At 37.4% G+C, this 25,146-nt stretch overlaps 1 protein-coding gene across 1 annotated transcript in view; it reads left to right on the forward strand.

The window, feature by feature from the left end:
• LOC138010337 (protein polybromo-1-like) overlaps positions 1 to 24,891 on the forward strand; it is a 69,618-nt gene extending 44,727 nt beyond the window's left edge. The window contains exons 31-52 of the mRNA XM_068857254.1: positions 864 to 1,061; positions 4,738 to 4,826; positions 6,222 to 6,288; positions 6,595 to 6,666; positions 7,057 to 7,158; positions 7,327 to 7,401; positions 11,677 to 11,832; positions 12,755 to 12,842; positions 13,130 to 13,205; positions 13,948 to 14,120; positions 14,544 to 14,638; positions 14,878 to 14,949; positions 15,125 to 15,223; positions 16,014 to 16,136; positions 17,917 to 17,994; positions 19,015 to 19,156; positions 20,233 to 20,290; positions 21,052 to 21,144; positions 22,364 to 22,596; positions 22,672 to 22,782; positions 22,957 to 23,165; positions 23,905 to 24,891. Of these exons, the coding sequence (XP_068713355.1) occupies positions 864 to 1,061; positions 4,738 to 4,826; positions 6,222 to 6,288; positions 6,595 to 6,666; positions 7,057 to 7,158; positions 7,327 to 7,401; positions 11,677 to 11,832; positions 12,755 to 12,842; positions 13,130 to 13,205; positions 13,948 to 14,120; positions 14,544 to 14,638; positions 14,878 to 14,949; positions 15,125 to 15,223; positions 16,014 to 16,136; positions 17,917 to 17,994; positions 19,015 to 19,156; positions 20,233 to 20,290; positions 21,052 to 21,144; positions 22,364 to 22,596; positions 22,672 to 22,782; positions 22,957 to 23,165; positions 23,905 to 24,195 (2,700 nt within the window). The 3' untranslated portion in view covers positions 24,196 to 24,891. The remainder of the gene's footprint in view (positions 1 to 863; positions 1,062 to 4,737; positions 4,827 to 6,221; positions 6,289 to 6,594; positions 6,667 to 7,056; positions 7,159 to 7,326; positions 7,402 to 11,676; positions 11,833 to 12,754; positions 12,843 to 13,129; positions 13,206 to 13,947; positions 14,121 to 14,543; positions 14,639 to 14,877; positions 14,950 to 15,124; positions 15,224 to 16,013; positions 16,137 to 17,916; positions 17,995 to 19,014; positions 19,157 to 20,232; positions 20,291 to 21,051; positions 21,145 to 22,363; positions 22,597 to 22,671; positions 22,783 to 22,956; positions 23,166 to 23,904) is intronic.
• Positions 24,892 to 25,146: the final 255 nt, after the last annotated feature.

The following is a 25,146-nucleotide window of genomic DNA, read 5'->3' on the forward strand; positions in this document are numbered from 1 at the left end:
ATTTTTAAAAGAAAATTACAAGTTAGCTTAAAGATATGAATCTTATGTTCTTGTGGCAAGAATGCGCTTACTTGATATACATGTAGCTCACTTGAGTCTTTGATCAGATAATCTTAAGATGGAGAGAAACTTTATTTATTTAGGAGGATTTAATTCAAACAAACATGGGTAAATGTCACAGAAAACAGGCAGGTTCAAAAGTCAGGCTGGATCAACTTGGATCGCTTACCTCGGATTGAATTAAAAATATATCATAATAATAATAATAATAATAACAATAATAATAATAATAATAATAATAATAATAATTGAAAAATTTATAGTGCACAAATATCTCTGAGTATAATCAAAATTAATGCACAATAAAAATAATTAAATTTAAAAAATGGTCTAACTGAACATAGATTGATTACAAAGAGGCGTAAAAAAGGGTGAAGTAGTATATGTATTCATTAATGGCATAAAAAGTAAAGTATGCATTTAAGATCCTAATTATAAGTTACATTTAAAAATAAGTCTTCAGCGATTTAAATTTGCTAAAATTAGTTTTGTTAAGTATATTGTTCAGCAATTTGGGCTGCTATTTTATAGGAGCAATCACATAGTATTTTTTTACTTGATAGATCTGAGTTGATCTGGTCCGACTAATTTGTACCTACTCATTAAATAATGAGATAATCACCCACATTGAGACAAATTCCAGTATTAGGTGTTCATAGCATTTTTGTCAAAATGGAAAATAAAGTAGTTTGAGGATAAAAAGAGATACCACTGCACCCAGCAAAATTAGCTAAAAACAACTTCTCCCCCAAAAGACATGCATTTACAAGTACATGTATAGCAATCAGTGGCATATTTTTCAGGTATATGATGATGCAGTTGAATTACAGCAAAAGTTTGTGAGCCAGAGAGACAAGCTTTGTAAAGATGGAGAAAGGTTTGTTTCCCCAGCTCTTGTCATTATCAAGAGACATCTCCTGCAAGAGTTGGATGAGGAAAGAAAATTTAAAGTTGAAGCAGAGGCCAAGGAAGATAATATTCAAGTGAAAGAAATGTCTCAGGCAAGTGCCTAATGAAAGAAGAGTTTTGAAAGTATAGTTTTGGACTTTTTGATAGCACTATCATCACTAATTGACTGATATACAACACTGAAATCGAATGGCAATTTTTTTAATGGATTTACAAACATTGAAGGAATTGAATGCCTTGAATGCATCACACTGTTTACTGAACTCACATCTAAGTTGTCTGGCAATGTACTCAACTCTGCAAAGGTAAAAAAAAAAATTGGAAATGTGACAGTGAAGAATTATTTGAATGAAAGCTTGTTGCCTCTTTTGTGCTTCATTATTTACAGTCAAGGTTCTTTCGAAAAGGGTTTGATGTGAACTGTCAGAAATTTATTTAATTGCATATGCTTTGTGACGTGGATTGTGTCTTGTTTGCACGCACGCAATTGAAATAGGAAGGGTTTTTTGCCTCAAATACGTTGTTTGCTTCAATAAATTTTTCACTGGAAAAGATTTTTTTGAGATTTCCACCCTTTGTAAATTTATCATGTTGTCTAATTTTCTGGCTTAACCAAATTGCAAACGTGAGTTGAAATGTGATACGGGAGGATTTTTGTGGTAGTGCACTGTAAGCAGCGCATACATGTAAGTCACGAAAATAAACAGATCTGTTGGAAGTTACAACAAATGAGCCCCAAAATCAGCAGAAAATTGCGACGCTGATGAATAATAGAGTAGATGCTATTCCCAAAACGATGGAATTACCTGCTGATAAATAACCTCGTCTTGGAGAGTAAATTTTTGATTTGAAATGTCCAAACAATGTTAACTACAACTAAAACAATTGATCAACAAAAATAACTTGTTAGAGAGATGTCTGTTTGCGTCAAAAACAAAACAATGGTCAACCTCAAGAGTTGGACAATTGTGATCTTTGTGTTGAATTCACACATTTCTTGTCAAACTTTATACCATAATTTCCGGGCGATTACCCGCGGCTAATGTGTTAATTTTTCCGCAAACAGTTCTTGGTGTGGGTTATAGGAAGGTGCGGGTAATGTGATAATTTTTAAATCTTCCGGTATAGTTTTAAAACCGTAAGAGGGAAAAAAATATAAAAGTTATTAATGAAACTGTTCCTAAAAACTGTATATTGCCTTATTTATCCCGCTTTAATTGCCTAACAAACTTAAATGTTCTCGATGAAAACCAATGCAAATTGAAAACATGTCAACAAATATTGTTCGCAATCAAAATCGTTTATCACACGTGTGATATTACTTTCTTACTCTGCTAATTTCACAGCTTCTTTCTTTGTTTAGTTGAAAATAAAACATTATTTACTAACTGGAATAATAAACTCAAAACAAAAGAATAAAAATGTGAAATAGCAGGCTTCAAAGAAACTGATGCCGGCATGTTCATTTCATGGCGCCGCTGCCGCTGCATAATTAATGAGAGGTGATTGTCGGCACGAGTGTAAACAAACATTCACGGACAAAATTTTAAAACACCAGAACATTCGGCACATCAGTAAAATATTCCTAGCAAGCACTGCCTTGAGGTAGAGAGTATTTTCCTGTTTCAAGTGATTTCTTAGAGTCAATAGTAGTAGAATTTTCATTGTAATGCTGCACCTCTATGGCACACACAAAGATACTAAGATATGGGCGAAAATAATTTCCGCGCATGCGAAGAAGTGCAGCAGGATGGAGGTTTCCGTCGCTGAGGGGAGGTGGGTGGGACAAGGGTGCTCTGTAGCGACCTCTCGGGGCATGAACGCATAACAGGGCGATTACAAGTGTGGAGGTCGAATAAATACTCTGCTCAATACCCATGGGTATTACGATGGTCTCTAGAGAAAACGCGTGCTAATTTACGTATCGCGCGTGGCCAATTCGGCGCAATCATATCAATGAAAATAGATCCTGAAATATCGATTTTTATTTAGAACGGATTTTTACAAGCGCTATCATTCAATGGAAGATCAAAAACAATAGGTGTGAAAACTTACCAATTTCACGCTAAAGGATATTTTGTTAACAAAAACAATGGTTGAAGTTTTTATTTGATTCAAAACATTATAAAAAGGTCATGAATTGACTGAATGTGAAATACACCCTTCAATCATTTACGATAAGTGTAGCCACAACAATAATTATTTTGAGTCAAAATGCCCGGTGTAAAACGTGGACCTCAGAGTTTTACTTTTGAGTATAAGCTCAAAGTTGTCGCTCGTGCAGATAACTTTGTGAGTTCACGAATTTCTTTTGTTTTTGGGTGCGGGTAATCTGTTGAAATTTTTTTCTTGTTATTGCAAAAAATGACCGATGCGGGTAATCTACCGCGTGAATAATCGCCCGGAAATTACGGTAACACTTGAAAGAAAAAGAAAACTTAAAAAAACCTGGTATCTTGCCATCATTTGACAGAGATGCTTCAATGTTTCGCGAGTAAACACGCAGCGGTAACTTGATCAAGGTGGCTGCTGAATTCAATGTCACTTTTGATTTTTTTGATTTACTTGTATAGCCAAAAGTACAATAACAAAATTGAACGTAGCAAAAATCTCGCAAAATGTTTTTGGATGATGGTAACTTTTCATATTCACGGTTCAAGATTAATGTTGTTTTCACGTCGTAAATTTTGTTGCTGATAGCAAAATATTTTATTCTCGATCGACCATACTGAAAACTTCCTTCTGGTCTTCCTAAAAACTGTGTATCAATAATTATTTACTTTTGCATCAATATTTGTTTTGCATAAAGCAAGCTAACAAAATATGTACTTGCTTAGTTTGCATTTTTGGGCGTTAAAATAGAATTTCCAGTCCTATGCTTCTGTTAGAAAGTGGTACATTTTTTAGGTCACCCATCCAGATACTAACCCCGCCAGATAGGGGTTAACCTCAGTGAACTTTTGTATTGCAACCTGTCAGACGATCATAGTGCACGCTTCAACTTACAAGTCGTGAAAAGAAGTTGTGAGGGAACTTGAAAATGATCAACATGTCAGCCTAGAAGCCAATGTTTCTCGATTCCCTTTTATTTTCTTCAATCTTTCTGGGTTTAGTACTTTGCTAGTAACCACTTGTCTTCTCAAGGGGCTATTTACCTAAGACTTCTACCATGACACTACAATGATATACAATACCAAAACAATATCACGTACTATTAGAGCTACATATATTATGCAAAGACAACTTGAATCTCCTGGAAGACAAAACGCAGCTCAGTTGACAATATGGAATAAAGCGCTGTGTTACTGCACTACCATACGTATGCAATGCGTGCCTTTTTTTTTTGTAAAGATAGGCTGATAGCCAGGGTTTTAACCTCAGAAAAAGATCTGCTTCGTCGTATGAATGTGTGAGCCAGAGAGCCTCTGCTGTCATGACTTTTGGCTGACCCCTTGAATGATTTTACTGACCCCTAACTTGAAAAAATTGACTGGAACGCTGCAGTTCAATAACACCCAACTCAGTCCCTTCTGTTTTTGGGTAACACTGACCACAGGCAACCCAGTGTACGCTCATGGAGCATCTAGTTTTTTTAAAGTTGACCACTGACCAGGTACTGGGTTTCGATTGGATCTCAGGCTTGAGCCAGGTTATCTTATTGTACGAAATTGTACTAAATCTGTATACTATGTTGTCTCACACCCACGAAAAAAGTTGTTCAGTCACCTGATTGACCATCTCTGTTCTCACTGGGTTTCCTTTCCACAGGTGCCAGTTAGTGATGAAGCATGTGAGCAGAAAATGCCATACAAGGGTACTCAAGTACAAGTGGGTGATTTCGTGTACCTAACACCAAGGTAATTTAGTTGTTTTTGTTAGAGGGTTTTGAAAAATTATGGTTCTCAACCCATGCCTCAATGCACCTTTTTTTTGAGGAGCCAGTTTCAAGACCAAGCTGTGTCACACTTCTGTCCTGTTTGCTTTATAATTCCTGGAATACATGTACTTCATATTTAGCAATGCGAGGTGGTTGTTGAACATCTCCTGCAACACTTCTTGCACTTTTCTTTCAAGAATCTCTAAAGGCAAGCCAATTATTGACCGCAGTTAAGCCGGTTACACACGAGGCAGTTTTCCTTGACAAGTTAGACTTGCCAAGTTACATTTGCCTGTGTTTAAAGAAAAACTTGTCAAATTTTGCCTTGACAAGTGCACTTGTTCAAGAGCTAGCATGCTAGCTTTCGAACATTGACACTTTTTTAAAGTGAAAACTTGTGTAAAAGTGTGTAAACTACTTCATATGCTCGACGAATGTATCGATCCACAAAAATAAAAACCATAGTTTGGGCAAGCTATCTTAATCGCAAGAACAAAAAACTGTCTTTTGAATTGTGTTTTAAAATTAATGAGATTTCCTGCATGGTAATGAGCAAACTGCATTATCTCTGTCAAGGGGCAATGCTGACATCTATTATATGTTCGTCATGCACTTAAAACAAAGTAGACATATTGCAGAGGTTTAAAAACCGTAACATACAGAAACTAAACTGTCAGTGAAGATCCACCGAGTACAGCTGTAAAACAGAATAATATTATTTCCTTTGGTCACAGGCGTGATGAAGTTGAAAATGCAAAGAACAGCGGGACAAAGCAACTCCAGTTATTGCATTGAATGCTTGACAGGCAACGCTACTTGATTGGACACATATTTCACAAAATCCGACAGTATGGAATTTGAAGGAGTGGTTAATTATACCAGGGATGTTGCAAATATTATTGCACAAAAAAGAAATGGAATATGAATCTTGCGTTTAGCTTATAAAATTAGAGCTTATTTGAGATATGATTCTAAAAATTGCACTTTTTTTAACTGATGTGAAATTACGCTTACTTACCTTCTGTAAACAAGTTATTGTTTTGCTGCCATTCTTTCTGCCTCTGAATTTCTCTTTCATGTTGCCTTTGCATGTAATCTCTAGCCCTCTCTCCTTCCAGTTGCAAGGTTCTTCCCTACACTATAGACTGTATTCATAAATGGCAGTCACATTTATAATTCTTTTGTCCACGTGCAAATTATGTATGGTATCGAGGCTTGGTAGGCTAATTTGCACTTCGACAAAAGAATTATAAATTGGCCGCCATTTATGAATAAGGTCTATTGTCCCCTATGTCTGTCTTTCCCACTTCACTTTGCGATGTTCTTCGGTACAATTTTTATCTTCACTATTACTATGCCTTTGTTTGTTGTCTAGGGAAGACATATTATCGCCTCAAATTGTATTGATAGAAAAGCTGTACACAGATAACAATGGGGAGCAGGTGAATGGTAGTTTAGTGAAGAAACACTGTTATCTATGTTATTATATCAATTTGGTGTTTTTCTCACTTTGAAACTGTAGAAATAAGGTATTTTTCTCTCCAACCAGGCCTTAACCATTCTCCATCACCCACTGTGAAATTTCAAGATAAAATTATTATTCATGACTTTGATTCAAAAGCAACTGTCTTATATTTTTACGACACTCAAGGACATTAAGTGGATTTTTTTAAACTTGAAATCCTCACGTTTTAAGAAGGGAATTAATTTAAAATGAAACATTGCAACCTGTTCTCCTCTGTTTTTAGTGGCTGTTTGGAAATTGGTTTTATAGACCTCAGGAGACCTTTCATAATGCAACCAGGAAGTTTTTGAAAAAGGTAAGATGACATCTTCAATTAACCAGTACAGTGTTAAGATTCAGCTTGTGGAAATTTCCAACTGCAATATTTGCATTGATTTGTATTGTAATACATGAAGGACTATGTACTGTCCAAATTGGAAATTTTTTGTGTAAGAAAAATTTCTCAGACTGCCAAATTAGACGATACAGCCTCATCCAATTTGCCACTCCAAGGAATTTTTTTAATCCAATTATTTCCAAATTGCCTGAAGAATAACGTTTAGTCATCAATAATGTAGCTAACATAGTAGCATCTCTTTAACATAATAAGTTTTGTTTTCATAATGAGTATTTAAAAGTTATTGGGTCTATCCTACTCTTAAGATCTTTTGGTAACTTAGCTTTGAATGTATTGTCTTTTTTGCAGGAGGTGTTTAAGAGTGACTACTCTACTAGTTCTAAGCTTTGTCAAGTTTTAGGAACATGCCATGTCATGTATGTTAAGGATTACATCAAGCAAACAGTTGAGGTGATGGAATAGTTTTCACTTTGCAACAACAAAGACAGTAGATCACTTTACGTGATCCTTTTTCTTTCTTGTATTTCATCCTTAAATCTTGTGTAATAAGTAGTCATAGATCTTTCTCACCCTTTTGTGAGCCATTGCATCACTGATAACTTATTGCTTCTGTAACAGGACTTTAGAGAGGAAGACGTGTTTGTGTGTGAATCACAATACTGCATCAAAAGAAAGTCTTTCAGGAAAATAAAGGTAATTTTAATTTCCATTCAAGACCTACTTTAAATAGTAGATAAAATGTGAGCAGGAGATCTGTTTGGATGTTTCAGCTCACCATTGTAAATGCCCATACAGTTTGGACACAAATATTTTATTGTCCTTGTATGTATGTAAAATAAAACAATAAATAAAATATGGTAGAGATCTGTGTCAAAGTTAATGAATATTTATTTATTTGTTTATTTTATTTATTTATTTATTTATTTAAGAAATTCGCCCAAAAGCAAGTAGGCAAACATGTACAAAAAAACGTGAGGTTCTCTTCTAGATAAATTCATCTAACCCATCCCCCAGAATGGTAATATAAATTGAGAATAGAAAGCAAAAGTTAAAAAAATATATCAGAAAAATAAACTAGCAAGTACAAAGTGTAAAGGTATTGGCACTGCGGCTCTTGCATGTAGGACAGACTAACTTACAGGAACTAACATTGTCCTTTGATGAATACTAAGTAGTATAATTCATCAATCTTAGTTGATTTGTAGTCAGGTTTACAGAGGAGTACATGTGACTCAATTAGTACCTGCTGATTGGTCATAACTTTGATGGATAATTATTTACTTTTACAAACAAAATTAATGATAAACAGACGACATTAAGAGTTAAAGAATCCTCTGAAAACAAAAAAAGAACAGGAAAACTTAAAGTCATCACATATAGCAAAATGTTACTCACTGCCAAACAATAAGCAATATTTGAGGTTGTGATGCTAAGCATAAAATTGACTGAAATAACACTATTCATCGTCTTTTTTTTTTGTCATAAAGTTTTCTTTTTGCCGCAAATTATGAGCCGTGGGGTATGTTACAGAATTAAATCAACATCAAACTACAGAAGATACAGAATGTGTAGGGGCAATGGGGCTTATACATGTAAAAAGGAGACAATAAACTCAGAAGGGTGCTATCCACACCCATCCTTTTGAATATACCACAAGTTTTGCATTCGTTTTCTCATGTCTCCATACTTACCTAAGAATAAGGTTTAGTCATCAATAATAATTTAATAATAATTTTATTTACTTATATAGCACCCTTTAACATTTATGGAATGCTCAAAGGCGCTTGACAATCCAAGAAAAGTAATATTTACAATAAATAATTACAATAAAGATGCTATTTACAATTGATAACTACAATAACAGTACTAAAATAAAATAATAATAATAATAAATAAATAATGAATAACTGAATGAATGAATAAAAAGTATATAAATAAAATACGAAATACCAATAAGATCGTAATGCAAATCTAAAAAGCTAGCTCTAAAAGATAAGTCTTAAGAGATTTCTTAAATAGCGCTAGCGAATCAATCATGCGGATGTGCGCAGGCAAGCTGTTCCACAGCGCACACACAGAGGCATGAAACGAGCGGGCACCTTAAGTTGTGCGCGTAACCCCTTTTGGGCGTTCTAAAAATATTGTATCATTATTGCATAATGAATACCTAGACGATGATCTAATACAGATCAGTTACTTAAATGACTAGGAGCCATGCCATGAATCGCCTTAAAAGTAATCATCAAGATTTTGAATTGAATACGATAATTTACTGGCAGCCAATGAAGGTTGTAAAGTACAGTATTAATGTGATCAAATTTCATTGTGTCCGTTATAAGCCTGGCTGCCATATTCTGTATGCGTTGTAATTTCGATAGCTGGTACTTGGGTAACCCATATAATAGACTATTGCAATAATCCAGCCTTGAAGTTATGTAAGCATGGACTAATGAGGATTGTCTGCATTCCTTAGATAAGTATTTCGATATACACCTAATGTTATGAATGTGGTAGAAGGAGGCCTTGCATATCTGGTTAATATGGCTGTTCATCCCGAGAGATTCGGCGACTGGAAAAACGATCAATCTTCTGGTTGCCAACTTCTATGCTAGAAGAACGAAGTTTACTTAACTGCTGACGAGTTCTGATAGCAAGAAACTCAGTCTTTGTGTCGTTCAATGGCAGCCGCTCATCAATCATGCACTTTCGAATGTCCTTAATGCATGCTTCCATAGCGCGATGCGCGACATCCTGGGCATCATCATCGCCCGGCCTGAAGCTGAGGTAGAGTTGGGAGTCATCGGCGTAGCAATGGACTTGAGGAAGGTGACGTTCAATGATCATAAAGAGGGAAGAGGTGTAAAAAACGAACAACAGTGGACCCAGGCAAGAACCCTGGGGAACACCGCAGTCCAGAGAAAATTCCATTGACATCGATCCCTCAATTGCGACTCGTTGACTCCGACCAGACAGGTACGAGCGGAACCAGTCATGCGCTTTACCCTGCAAGCCAACAACCTTGGTCAGCCGATCTAGCAAGATGGAATGATCGACCGTGTCAAACGCCGCACTAAGATCCAAAAGAATCAACAGAGACACGTGTTTCGAGTTCATTTTCAGAAGAACATCGTTCATGACTTTGAGCAAGGCCGTCTCTTTGCTATGGTGTTTGTGATAAGATGACTGCAGCTCTGGATAGATGTTATTGGTGACCATCTGACCATGCGTCTGTATGAACACAGCCTTTTTTGTAAGTTTGGAATATATTGTAAATTACTGACTGGTCAGAAATTCTGAAGAATTGGTTCCAGTCCGAGCTTCTTCAACAGGGGATGGACCAAGGCACATTTCCACTGGTCAGCAAATACATGTATACCATTCTGCAGTGAAAGATTAATGATCTTGGTTATTACAGGGAGCAGTGTCAATACAGGCGACAAGAAGGGGAGTTGGCATAGGATCAAGCGCACATTACTTCTTCTTCAATAATTTGATATTAAGAAGACCCAATAAACTTGGGGCACATAGAGATGGAGTTACCTGGGAGGGACAAACACAATAAGCTTTTGTTTGGACTGATCTGCAGTTACTGCATTGAAATGGCTTGAGTGCTTCAAGTTCATATTCATGTTCACTCAGGGCAAAATGATTGTACTTATCAGCATAAAGTTTCCTCTTTGCCCCTTAAGACTCTATTGTTCCATTATATCTTGTTGTACGAAACATTTGCAGACTTGAACGAATTGTAACCAAAGCGACATACCATGTGGGGTTTTCATTCCAACCATCAACTTTTCCATGTTGACATCCATGGGGCTTGTGATCTATCAGACTTCCTTTCTTAACAGTGAGCACAACTTGCATCATCCACTCCTTGCTTTCATGCAGGTATTATTGTCATTATCAGCATTGGGATCATTGTCATTGTTATTAATAATAATAATAATATTATTATTGTTATTATTATTGACACTTTTTGATATCACCATTTTACATGATCAATAGCATAATGAGACTAGTCCTAGGGTATGCTATATAATTTACAAATATGAATGTTCAGGTAGATTATTCCTTTCAACGTTCTGCTCAGTTCTTTCTATCTCTTATAGGTATAAAAGTTCTTAACTATTTCAACGTTTTGTGATATGATCCATTTCTGGCTTTTCATTATTAGACATTGCGTCTCTTCTTCGTTCTTTCCTGTTAAATGTTCATTGAGATTGTTCTTTCGGCTTTGGTGGTATTCTGATAGGAAATTGAAAAGTACATTTACTTGGTTGACTTTGTAATCGGGGTATTGATGTTTTATACCCGCCCTTAGTTCTCTGTATTTGTCTTGCTTGGTCTTCCACCTATCTGATATCAAGCCTATACTGCAAACCGTTCCTTCAATGAGTAGCCATGTCTTTTTCCCCTTGTCCATTACTGCTATATCAACCTTGCTTGCATTGTTTTCCGGCTTTTTTTCCATATGGAATTCGATGTTCCAATTTATTTTGGCTAGTGAGTTCTCTATGACTGGTATCAGTGGTCTTTGATCATACCATGGTCATTTGTGATCACTTTCTTCATTGAAACCATAGGCTGAGAGGAGATAGTGGTAGTAAGGTTTCAACATTTTGTCATGACGTGATGTGTATAGCAACTGGGCTATCTTTGGGCATGCCCTCCTTATATGGGTGACAGTCTCTTGCTTTTGTGAGCACTTTCTGCAATTCAAGTCATCTACGTGCTGCTGTAGTTTGGTCTTTTCATATGTCTTAGTTGGTAGGAGCTGTTATTATTATTATTATTATTATTATTATTATTATTATTATTATTATTATTATTATTATTATTATTATTACATTGCACTTAATGAATAAAGGTGAAATAGATGAACCCTTAAACCTGGGCCATTGCCACTGAATGTAAACCATTTGTGTATGTTTCACACAAGTGCTCAAACACAGCTTTCTGTTATTCAAGGTGTGGTCTGTGCATTCAAGTGTCACTTATATTGCAAGACCAGACCCTCTTCAGCCCATACGAGAGCCCCTAAAGTTGTCTGATGAGAAAAGAGGAACTGTGATTCAAGCAAAGGAAGCAGAAGTTGAGGGCACAGTTCATGCTGATATGAAAAGAGTAAGTTGATTTTAAAGTTCAGTTCAGTTCAGCTGTTAATTAGTTAAAAATAATTCTTATAACTATCGCTAAATTTTCCATTTATCCATGATCACTAGCAAATGGTGCAAAAAGAAGTGGTGATATTTGCGTAAACATCAAATAAGCAGTGGCAGTGGTTTGTGTAAGCGTGAGCAAGTGGGTGAATGAGTGAAATATTGGCAAAAATGAAGCGTCAAAAAATTGGCCTGCAGGGGGGCATGAGTCAGAGAGTACTATCAAGTATACTGGAAGTATTCATGAATCCACTAGAAAATTCCAAAAAGGTATCAGGTATGATGGTGATAATTTCAAAATGCATGGAATTGCCTGGTGAGAAAATGGAATTTGTGACTTTGAAAAAAAATAGTAACATCTGTTATTAATAGTGTCAACCCTTGCATTGAATTGTCATTTTTTTATCATTCTTGGCATTTTTGACTAGAGAGATAACAACTATTGTTTTGGGGTGGAATAATTTAGTTGCAGAAAAAGGTTTTTTCAAATTTGGTATCGCTAGTTGCTATCATTGACAGGTCACATTATTGGGTCTGTTTCATAGAAATCAGTGCAATTATCAGCGTTTTAATGTTCCAGTGAGCCATTGTCTTCATATTTACAAGTGTTGGTACAAGTAAATCTGCCACAAAACCTCACTTGTCTTGACTAAAACAGCAGCAAATTCATGCATGAAAGCTGAATAGGTTGACAAATCAAAGGTTGTGAATGACAAAATTTTAGATGCCTGTGTGATTCATAAAAGAATATTTCCTGGTTCCATTACTTCACATTTTTTAACGGGAGGAGCTTTAAAACATGGTTCAAAAGATAAAAACCATCAAGATGTCGCTCAGCTCAAGTTTCACCATTGGAATTTCTAATTGTACTGTATTTATTTTTCTAGAATGTTGTTTTGGAATCGCCTCAAAATGCTGAGGAAGGATGTACTTATTATGAACAATTCTGTGTCCGGGATGCCCCGTACAAACTGGGTAAGTAGTTTTGAAGTTTGTTAACAAAAAAGCCTTCAAACTTGCCAGGAAGAAGGATGAATGGTTTGGTTCTAGTTTGTGCAATCAAAGTTGGGCATGTGCTAACTTTATCGATTTGTAATTTGCATGGTGCAAAACAATATTATGAACGCAGGAGTTGACCGCAGAACACCCCCTGATTCACCCCTATATGTACTGATTACTGTTTGGGCAAAGTTAACTCACTTTAAAGTGTACTTCTTAACTTGTAGCAGTGATTTTTCTTGAACGTTCTGTTGTTTTTTCAGGTGACTGTGTCTACGTGAGGTCAGATGAGGGGTATTTGTGCATTTCCAGGATTGATAAAATGTGGACAGACCAAAAGTGTGTCAATCATATAAATTTTTCATGTTTGTGCTCTTGTTTCTCTCGACTCGTGATTGTCAAGGATAATAATTAAGATAATTGAAGTTTGAAGGCATAAGCAACATACTGCTTGTGGTAACCCTGCAATTGAATGGCATCCAATCCAAAGGGGAATTAAAATACCCTTGTTTGCTTCTTGGCCTGGTTTGCTTGTCTTGAGCTAATCAAATTGTGCTGCCTCAGGTATAAGTAAAGTGTTAGTCATTTTACAAACGTTGTTGTGGAAAAGTGATTTCTCTTTAGTGTACTTTTGAGCATACAAAATGAATTCAGCACTGCAGGAGTTTTTGAGACGGCAGGACCTGGGTACTAGCACCCGTCGACGCTAAGTGTAGCACCCGCCTTTGCTCAAAGAAGGTCTTGAGATCAAAAGCCAGACTATATAAAGGACTGTGCCCACTTACTCTACTCTTACTCAAGGTCCCTTCTACTTTAAAACTTAGTGAAACCCCTGCACTGACCATAACTAGGTACATGATGAAGGGAAATAGTTTTGCCTTAAGGCCACGGGTGATTTCTGGTAGAGTTACAAAAATTTATTATTAATGGTTTTATTGCATTGATGATGGGTGTCAAGGTTAAAAAGCACATTGGTTGCTCAGAACATTTTTACAGGAACCTGTTTAGGACACGTTTAGTTTTAATACAGGTAGATTTTGTTTTATAATTAAAATGTTAACTTGGTGTTTTCTCTTGTTAGTGGTCGCACTTCGTTTCATGGTCCTTGGTTTATCAGTCCTGCTGACACTCAGCATCTTCCAACACGGATGTTTTATGAAAAAGAAGTGTTTTTAAGCTCTTTAGAAGAAACTATATCTGTTGGAAGCATTTCAGGGAAATGCTGTGTTCTACCATTCAGGGAATATGCTAGATGTGAGATAATTAATTTTTCCAGATATTTCTGTAGAGGCGAAATACCAGTGACTTCCACTTTTCACTAAAGAAGTGTTATTTTCTAAACAGAAGTTCATTGCCATTGTTGTTTAAAGTTGGCCATCATCTTTTAGAGAATGTATATTTTAAGTGGAACAATGCCATCTGGTTGGAACAGCAAGGTGTCCTTTGTTTTCTTTAGACATAATTGGTCTTTCCAGATACTGGTAGTTTTGGGTGTTAAGTAGGAAACATAAAACATTTGCTGCAGTTTGATACAGACATACCTTTTGAATAACTGGGGCGTGGCGTTTGACATGTAGAACCCCTTGGGGGTGAAAGGGTTAAGGGGTGTAAAAAGTCATTGCCTTAGTTCATGACAGTTTTAACTCTGTTTATGAAATTAATTTGCTTTGTTACCAGGCCGACCCACAGAAATACCAGAGAAGGATATTTACTTAAATGAAGCACGCTATGATGAAGAGGAAGGACAGTTTAGAAAACTAAAGGGTCTCAAGGTGATCTTTTGGCTGATGTTATTGTGAGTGATGAGTTACTGGCCTGACATTACGATGTTGAACATCAGTAAAATACATTAAATTTTAGTATCAGTGAACATAAAGAATAACAAATGAACGTCAGAAATGTACTTATCCCTTTTCGTTGATGACTCTAGGAAGCATTCGTAGATGTGAACTTGACATTTCATTGTCAGTACTAATATTCAGTTACCTAGTTTTGTTTGTTGTATTTGCAGCGCTACACCTTGACTGTCAGTGTTCAAGAAGATGAGTATTACTTCTTTGAAAAACCAATCACACCCGGAAAGGTAGTTTAGACTGAATCCACTATGTCATTGTAAACCGATTTTTATTGGCCTCTTAGAGGCATTTTCGAGTGTCAGATTGTCCATGGAAGCGATGTGCCAGTTGTATTGTTTTGAAGCTTGCAAAGTTTCTTTAGAAACTGAGATTGACTCATTAATAATTGTGCTGTCATTATAGGCCCCTTCCCCCCTTCTTATTGAAGACATTGATCTTTTAGAAGAGGAACGGAGTCATTCCCCTGCCTTTAGCATATCTGACCCAGGTGATGGCAGCAAGGTAGGACTTCATTTGCATGCCATTTTTTTATTAAAGTATTTTCTGTTTTTGATTGACTCGGAGTGCTTACAGCATTTGAGATATCGGGAAAATAACAACATTCATATAAAGACTGTGATGTCAGTCTTTCACAAATATAAAATTTTGGAGGGAAAGTGAGCATTACTCATGTTGTTGTGGCTGTGACTTTTTCAAATAGCTGAAAGTCCAGAGGTGCACTTTTTTAAGGTCTATTTTCAATAAATGGTAAAACATTAAATTTGGCTTTCTAATAATGTGTAGAATTACATAGATCATATCCTCCGTATTATCCTCCTTGGACTTTATTATTCTTGGTATTGCACGCAGCCTCATTGAATATTGCTGAAGTTAGTCTGAAGGCGCTCAAGATTCTTTATTCTCTAGTCTTGTTTATGAAAGAAAGAAGGTATTGTTGAAAGAGGCATGATATCAAGGCATCTGGGCTATCAAAACAATGGAACTCCCTTCCTTGCAAAAATCTTTCAATATAGTCACTTCTGAAAAAGATACGTATCCAACAACTCCACAACTCAATCCTTTCTTATCAGCGGTTTCTCTTGGTGTTTTTTCTGATTATAACAAACTAACATCTTGTGTTTAGATGCTAATTACCAGTCATAAGAACGAGGCCTTTTTGTTCATTCAGTTTAAACTACTCAGTATGGTACACGTTCTCTCTTTTACACTAGTACTGAGTGAATATTACTTGTTAAGAAAATGCATTTTCTGTTAGACCATGAGTTGCAAGTTCATTTTTGTTTTCTGTTAGAAAACCAAGAAGCCCAGAAGCCAGTCTGGTTACCTTGTGTTTTCTCATGAGATGAGGGCCTCCATCAGAAAGGAGCATCCAGAGTATGCATTTGGGGAAATCAGTCGCATTATTGGAGTGGAGGTAATGATTCGTCACAAGTGTTTCCAAAGATCTTAATACCTTGTGAACTAACAATGCGTTGGTTTAAGTTTAAATGCAATCTGGGTGACACAAGTCAATGAAGGCTACACATGCCAACTTCTTCTCTCCACCATGAGAAGCTTAATTATATTTTTTTTTGCATGAAAAATCAGACAATTAAAGATCTACACGACTAATTTACCAGTGTTTGTTAAGAAATATTATTGAAAGCTGGATTCTTTAATCCGCAAAATACTCTTCATTAGAGACTAAAAAACGTAAATTGAACACTTAGATATCTGAGTGTATTAAAGCAAAACCTTTTATCTTGACTGTCGTAGTTTTTTCAATAACATGCAAATAAAAATTCAAATTCATTTGTCTAAATTCAGTCTGTTCAAAACAGACTTGAGTTGGATTCGAAAATGATGACATGGAATCACCAAAATGCAAAATGACAGAAAAAAATACACCAGCATTCAAAGGCTAACAAATGTGACAACATTTAATTTAATTACTGCGAGTTTCATAATTCTGTGGAATGTTATCTTCAAAGTCAGTGATGCAGATCTCCCGACGCCAAGGTAAGAGTTGTCTCGAACCCATGGATGCCGAAATCAATTGATGCGGCCTGGCGTACCCTGGTTCCCACGGTACCTTCGTACATTTGAACTCAACGCCGATTGAAAGCGATGGAATCTGTACGAATATTTTACTGCAAAAGCACTCAAAAGATATCATAATGGGGTTCGACCTGTGAACTAAACAAAAATTCCGATTCACTCTCCGGAAGCGGAGTCGGTCTTCTCGGTTGTATGTTCAGAATTTTGTGTGATGGAAGCCAAAACGCAGCTTGAGGGTGAGATTCCGCAGGAATATGAAAATCTCCCCGTGATAAAAGAAATCACTTCCTTTTTGTCGCCGCCAGTTTTTGAAATTGTGTTTTCTTAACACCTGACTGGCAAAATTTTGAGCTTTCCCTTTTATCCAAAGGCCGTTAACTTTGCGTGTAAGCTTTGAATTTCATGGTCCGCTATTATTCGCGTTCCAAACTGACCGATTGGACCTCAGAGGTTTTGGATCCAGGAAAAGTGACGTCAAAGGCTCACTAGCTTAAAATTTCAGCCTGTGAATGCAGCTTATTATGTATGCAGAACGCGAGTTTAAAAGTCTGAAAGAACCAAAACTCCCTGCATATTAATACTGCGGCGTACACAGGCATTGCATGTGCCTTTGGCGTCATTTTCGCCTCGATCCAGCTCTCTCAAGATCTTAAAGTTAGTAATGGCAGACCATTAAATAGGAAAATTCCCGTTAAAATAAACAGGTGTCTTTCTTAAATCAAGGCTTAAAGCGTTGGTCGCTTAGTGTTTAGTTGACAAAAATATGAATTGATATTTTGGTCACAGGGGCACTTTAAGAGGGTGCTGTTATTTTAGGCAGATTGATAATGAAAGCTGATGGCAAAATATTCAAAAAATTACGTTCTGATAGGTACTTTTACAGACAATGCAAAAGGTTACTGGCGTATGCAATAGTGTTAAAACAGATGCTTGGAAATAAGTTTGTCATAGTATTATCGACTAAGTTAGTAAATAAACATGTCTAAATTCTTACCTTTGAGTCATCGAGTCAGAGCTAATTAACAAGTGTTACCATTTCTGGTTGGTTTTTAAGTGGTTGAATTAGTAGAATGCCTTCTTTATTATCCCTATACCTCCTTTTACTGATCAATCGCTGTTTTGTCTATGAAATTATTAACACATTTTGTTTGTTATAGTGGCGTAATATCAGTGCTCAAAAGAAAGCTGATTATGAAGCTCGAGCTCAAATGCAGCCCACTCAAACAGACTTGGAGGTAAGAACGTCCTGGCACCTAAACATCATACAGTTTTACTACCTGACCACAGCTCTAAGACATAGCTGGGTTTTAAGGTCATAAGCATGCTTTATCCTTATGAGGTCTATGAATGCTTGCTGAAAATCCTGCGAGGAAAACAATACAATAAATAATCTTTGTCAATATCGTTGTCATTATCATCAGTCATTGCGTATGCAGGCACTACATAACATTGGGCCACATCCTGTGACCTTGGATACCCTACACATTCTGTTCCTTCCCTAACAGTCCAACCAAAGGTAACTGGCTTGGTCTCTGTCCTTTTTCCCCTTGCATTGCCACGACTTACCATAAGTATTAAGGGTCTTCGTATTTAAGAGCTTTTAAATGACCTTTGTCGAGGTATTTAGATCGGATGGTATCGATTCATCTATAAGCTGGCATGATCCTTGGTCACTCTATCAGGCTTGTTTGACTCTCTATCTGTATGTGCCTATACGTATACCAGACAACTGTAACTTTATTTTCGAATTCCTCCTCAGCATCCAGCGTTTCTTTACCATTGCTTAGCCTAATATATTCTTTACTACCCTAATCAGAGGCTCTCACGCTTCTTAGGTTTGGTTTGGTCTTTTGGATTTGACCTACGTGTTGCCTTCAGAGTTAGCATTACTGTTTAGCAGAACAATCTTTTCTCCATGAGTAATTTTAATGTGGCTTTCCAGCTTTTACAAATTTTGTTTTGTTTTTCAAGGGAAGCAGAGAGGGCACAATGATGAGATCATCCGCCTTCTGCTTATGTGGCTCTGGATGACACCAGAATTTGGTTGAGGGGGTTGGTTCTGCACTATGCACTGAGAGGATTTTCTCTGGATTCTCTGAATTTTCCCGCGTTTTAAAATCCTACATTTGATTTGCTCTGGTGTAAATTTATTTATAACTGGCATAGGTTAGTTATCCCCCCCCCCCCCCCCCCCCCCCGCCCACCCCTTTAAATAAACTCGCTATATCGTTCTGTGTTTTTTTTTTTTATTGTAGGTAGTGGAAAGCAGTCAGATTGTGCCGTCTGGTCCTGTTCTTGTGTTTGAATGTTTGTGGAGAGGTTGTGATTATCAGTATGAAGACCTTCAAGAATTGAAAATACACTTATTGGACAGCACATGTCATCTTCGCAAATCAGGTGCAGCTAAACAAAGATTCCCCTTTTCCGTGTTTTAAGTTTTTTTCTTTTTTCGTGTGATTGATTGTATAAAGCGTAAAGTGAACCATTTACTGACCACTCAGAAGGAAAGTTGTCTGGTGAACAGAATGTGACAAAAACAGAAGTAAACACTTAAAACACGGAGACGCACTATAAAAGGGGTCGCTTCACGCTCTGCTTTTGCTCGAATTCATTCAAGCACAACTGATTATCGAAGACGGTGATCAACAAAGAGCAACACAGAGACAGAAGCCCTAAAAGATATTTCTAGTGCGAGAAAAAGGGACTGAAGATTTAAAAGAAAAAACCACAGATAACATTTTATGACATATTACGGACACATTGCGGTAAGGGGTTTTTTAATGGCACAAATGTTCACAGAGCTCGGTTGCGTCCACGGTTGATTGATAAATCATTTCCATGTGCTTAAGGCACCACGCCTTAAGTGACGTATCATCGAAAGTATAAAGAGCAATTAAAGCAATTGCAAAGAAGCCTGAAAAAAGATAATCCAGCCTTGAATGGGACTCGAACGCATGACACGCTGCACACTGCTCTACTTGAGTGAGCGTTCTATCTGAGAACCACTCAATTGCTTCCATTAAAGGCTGGCCTCTTCCTTTTGTTACTTTTTGGCAACTGCTCTTTTGCTTGCTTCATTGTGGTCATCGTTATACTTAAAAAAGAAATGAATTGGATTTGAACCCATGATCCGGCTGCTATGAGCTATCAAGCCACCTTGTAGCTGATCATTTTTGTGAGTTCGTAATAAACCCATAGAGGATGTGCATATGGAGGGACTAATGATATGAAAAGACAATGTAGCCTGAATTGTTCAAGCTTTCTTTCATTTTCATAACTGCGATGTTCTAAAACCCTTAACACACTTCTTTCTGCAGCTCAAATGTTTGTTATATTATTTAGTCTCTCCATCAGAGCTGTTGGTGAACTCAAAATTACAACACTTCCATCTCATGAGTGTTTTTGATGATGCAAAATATCAGACAGTCAACCTTCTGCTGTCGATTTCTCTGAAATATGTTTTTATGATGTAGATGATGGATTTTTTCATTGCCTTTGGACCACTTGCTCCAGGGAGAGAAGAGGAATGAGGTATCTTTTACGTATAGGAGAAGTACTTTATGGTCTATGGCAAGCTCGGATCATTAAAGATGTTGCTTAATCTTTGGTTATTAATGGTTGCTCATTTATTTGTCCATTGGTGGTGTCGTTTTGGAAAGATTTTGATGACTGGTATCATTGCGCACAATGCAAGAACAACAGTGGGACAGTTCTAACAGAAAGCAGACCTGAAATGAGTCTTAAAAAAGCTCATCTCGGCTGCAAACCCTTAAGCTTACCACCCGTCTTTGTCTTATTGGCAAGCATTTCCTGTTCATCTGTGCCAAAAATAAATATATGTAATTCACCAGCTGGGAGGTCCGTATAGGGAAAAACTATGCCCGAGGTCTTGAGTACTGCCCAAGGCCGTACGCCGAAGGTGAAGGCCAAGGGCACAGTTTTTCCCTATACGGACTGACCTAAGCTGGTGAGTAACGTATTTATTTTTTTTGCTTTTTTTCTGAAAATGAACATGGCAAACTGGTTTGCAAAAAGGCTCTCTACGCGGTCTGCGTCACACTATCACAGTTGAAATTAGCTTATAACTGAAAAAAGAGCGCCGTTCGCAAAGCTTGTTATAGAGAAAAATGATAGATTAACAATAAACTTGAACAGAACTTCAAATATCTCTTGGTGCAATAAATATAAAGAAAAAAACAGTTATATTTTATAGCAAGCACAGAGAAATGTCGAGTGTATTTTGTCGTGTTATGTAATTTTTTTACAAATTTTGCATTTCGTCTTGATTGCAGGCCATTTAACGCCAGTTCAAAGCTCTTCAGGCATTGTAGGGAGGTGCATCTCACAGGACACCCAAGGTCAATTACACAGCAACAAAGAAGCAAGTAAGTGACGTATTTTCTTACTGTCCTTTCCCATTAACAGTTGAATAACATTCATGAATAAAGACCCAATCCTGTTGGATTGAAAGTCAGTACCAGATTAAAAAATTGACAATGGTTGGACTTTCGCAAAAAGTTGTTGCCTTCTGACTGGCCGACATCTATCACAGAGTCAATCAAACACTTCCTACTACATGTCGCAATGCATTTCATACACTGGGGACCTTAAGGAATGACTATCGATGTTGACGGTTACGAAAACGCCAAGAAACAATGAAATTTGAATGACTTTATTAGTGCACTATCCATTACAAGCACATTAATCTACTCCATTTGGTTTTGGGAAGGACTTGTTCGAATTCTGGGTTGTTTTTTTTGTTATATCAGACCATGATTTTGTGTATGATGACAGAATGCCGTGTAGTGGCTCACACCAGTTCCAACAATTTTGATGGAATGTCTTATTAGAAGGATTAACTCTTCAACACTGTTTCACGAAACGACAATGTTATGTTGCCAAAAGAAACAGCAATAATAAACCTTTTTACCGATACGGCGGCCATTTTGATTTCTATTGTTTCGAATAGCTATTATTGGATGCTCAGGGGGCAAATTAATGTGTATTTATTTCTTACCAAGCTTATATGGTTACTTAAGTACCTTGTGTCTTTTACAGAAGTAATATTTTAAAGAAAAATGCTCAGGAAACTAAGAAAACGTTTGGGATGACCTTGACTGTACATTGAGAAACCTGATTGAAGTCGTTTCCCCACTGTAAAAGATTTTCATACCGAATTTTTTTGACAGTAGTTACAAAAGTGTCTCACAAAGGTTACCAAAGTGCCCTCTTTGGTTGCCAAAGTGCCTTACGTGTGTTACTAAAGTTCCCTGTTGTTACATGCTTTGATTGGCTAAGTCACGTCCAAGGAAAAAAACAAAATGATTAGCTATGGTCCATGACAAAATCGTCATCAGCAAGACTGAACTTTTGACCCTGGAAACTAGTCGTCCGTGTTATTAACCAGTCTATGATCACCCAATATTTCCAGAGGCCACGCGAGGCCAGATTAATAGTTTGGTTTGTAAATATGATACAATGATCATGACCTTTATTCATGTAGACATTTCAAGTTACATTGACTGTTTAATTTGAAAAGTATCGCACAATGGTGATGGATTGATTTGGTGCAATTTTTTGATGGGAGGTACTTTTCGTCCGTAGGAACTTTTTCCCCAAACACCGGGCGGCTCTTGTTGTATCCACTGACCCTGAGGTTGCTCCTGCTCAAAGTAACACAGGCAGTTCACCAAATGTACAATCCGTGAGCCCTATGTTGAGTGTACTATCTTCTGGAAATCAGTTTGCATCTTCTGGCAGCCATTTGCAAAGCAGTACTGTAGCCAGTCAAAATTCATATCCAGGAGGAAGGCTGACACCACAGGCTTTGCAACAAGGTATAAGCTTTAAGGTGACTATGAAAATATTTCAACGTTCGTTAGAACCAATTTGTTCTTGGTTTTATTTAACAGCATTCTATCAGGGGAACACTGGAGCTGGTGGTATGACACCAAATAACTCAGCACAAACAGTCGTGATTCAGAGACAGATATATACACCAGCCCAACAACCTTCAGCGCCAGGTAAAGTGCTTTAAATCACGCATAGGCAATACCCTATAACCCCAGCTTGGATACTATTTTACCATGTCTTTTCGATTATTTACTGTTACGAGTGAAGGCTCATTTGGTGCTCACGCATCATTTTGGTGGCATGATTTCTTAGCTGTTTGCCTTTTAATTATAAAAATACAACAGGTCAAGTGGGAGGCTTTGTTCCCCAGCAGCAACAACAGCAGCAGTACAGTCCAGCACAACCGCAGCAATTTAACTTCCAGCAGCAGATCAATCAAATAAACACCATCCAGCAACAACAGCAGCAGCAGCAGCCACCGCAGCAACAGCAACAGCAACAACAGCAAGTCATTGAGCATGCTTCTCCTCCTGTGCTACCAATTAAAGAAACGGTGAGGTTCTTGTATGACAAATTAACTATGATTGAGGCTTCACAGAAATAGTTCACTTATAATTGCGTTGAACAACGGAGAACACATCCTAATCATGCCAGTTCCACGTGATATCCCTCAGATATCGATCATGATTCCATACAATTTCAGCATTTGGACGCCATCTTTAACTGGCTGGCCTCGATCACATGTGATAGTGTACTGCTTGCCCGAGGGAATACACTGCTTCCCGTTTGTCCACCGAACTTAAGTCCTGTTGGGTGGGGTTAATACCTGGATGGGTTACTGCTTTGTAATGTGAGGAAATATGCATAATTAATTAAACTATTTTGTATTTAAGAAGGGTTCAGCTTCTTTAGTATTTTGCATCGTTCCCGTATTTCTTAGGTAGTCTTAGTTATGAAGGAACTTGTAAAAGGGCAAGGTTTCTTTCTGTTGATATCAAACCCCATTGAAGGTGTGTTTTCCCACCCTGTGTTTCTGATTCTGAACTTTGACCACTAAATGCATTTACGCAGTCAAGCATTTGATGGAAAGCAGTAAATGAACTTCAAATCACTGTAAAGGACTGTAATGGCTTTTCCGAAACCTGGTCGTCGTCAAACGTCCTAGTCATTGGTGCAATGTGAATAGATTTCAGTCAATCTTAATTTTAAATTTGTGTGTACACAGTTACACCATACCTGCTAGTTCAGAGAGTTGATCTTCTTTCATAATAATCGTTTGATTTTTTCATCAGCCTGCGCCCATTTTTCTTGCCCCACCACCAAAGCCACAGAGACTGCACCATTCTGATGCGTATCTCAGGTACATTGAGGGCCTTCGTGATGGAAGCCCCCACATGAGCAACTGGAACCAAGCCCGTAAACCAGATGTTCAAAGTCTAAACGCTCAGCAAGTGGCCCAGCTACCAGTCCATTGGCTAGGTTGTGGCTATGGTGATTATAGCAATGCAGTTGATGCTCTATGGGCTTTGAGAGATCACATGCTCAGAGATGCTTTGTCTCTCTCAAGGGAAGCAGAACATTAGAATAGCCACACCTTTTTTTTTACTTGCTGCTTCAAAGCAGACTTGGCTCAATTCGTTATGTACAAGACTTATTTATTTCAGTGAAGACCTGCCCCCGGTTGTTCGAAGGGTGGATAGCCCTATCCACTGGATAAATCACTATCCACTGGATAACTCAATTGGTTTTGCTAGTTTTTATCCGCTGGATAGTGCTTTATCCAGTGGATAGCATTTATCCGCCTTTTGAACAACCGAGGCCAAAATTGCAACCGTTCGGCACTTGACCTCCATGAAGCAGAGTTGTTTTTATTCCGTCACAAAGGTTGATTTTGTTTACTGTCACATTGGCTCAGCATCGTTTTACCTTGTGTTATTTGCTGTTATTAACCTACAGTGCGTCTATTCCAGTTTTTATTTTTTTATCAAGAGACAGCTCAGTTTGCCATAGTGTTAGTGGTTTTTACTCGTCTCTGATTCGTTTGAGTTATCGCTTGACCCTAACGAGGCCTCTTATTTAATGCCTCCTCTGGTCCTCGCTTTCGAGTGTTGAACAATAAAGAGTGAGCATATGAACCAATGGGTCCCGAGAACATCTTCTGTATGACATGCCTATAACGCCGAAAATCAGTCAGTCTCAATTTTAGCTGAACTAAAACAGTTTTTTCCTAGTCAGGGGTCTGGGCCATACACTTAACGGCTGCGTGACTTTGCCCTTAAATAGAAGCGAGGCTGCCGAACCCCAGTCATCATTCCAGTAGGCGCCTAATGCCATAATTACAACAAAAGGTTCAGCATTGGGCCGAAAATCAAGAAAAGTTTTTTAAAGGCAATTTTCAGCCAACCTTTTGTTTGCCGTAAACATATTAATGCCGCGGAATCTCACCTTCAAAGGGTACTGCGTCAGCCTGGTTTATCGAATAAATGCTATTGTTAGGGAAACATTCGTTGACGATTCTCAAGCTGGCATAAGTA

This window comes from Montipora foliosa, chromosome 7 (assembly GCF_036669935.1).
Source record: "Montipora foliosa isolate CH-2021 chromosome 7, ASM3666993v2, whole genome shotgun sequence".
NCBI classification, from domain to species: Eukaryota; Metazoa; Cnidaria; class Anthozoa; order Scleractinia; family Acroporidae; genus Montipora; species Montipora foliosa.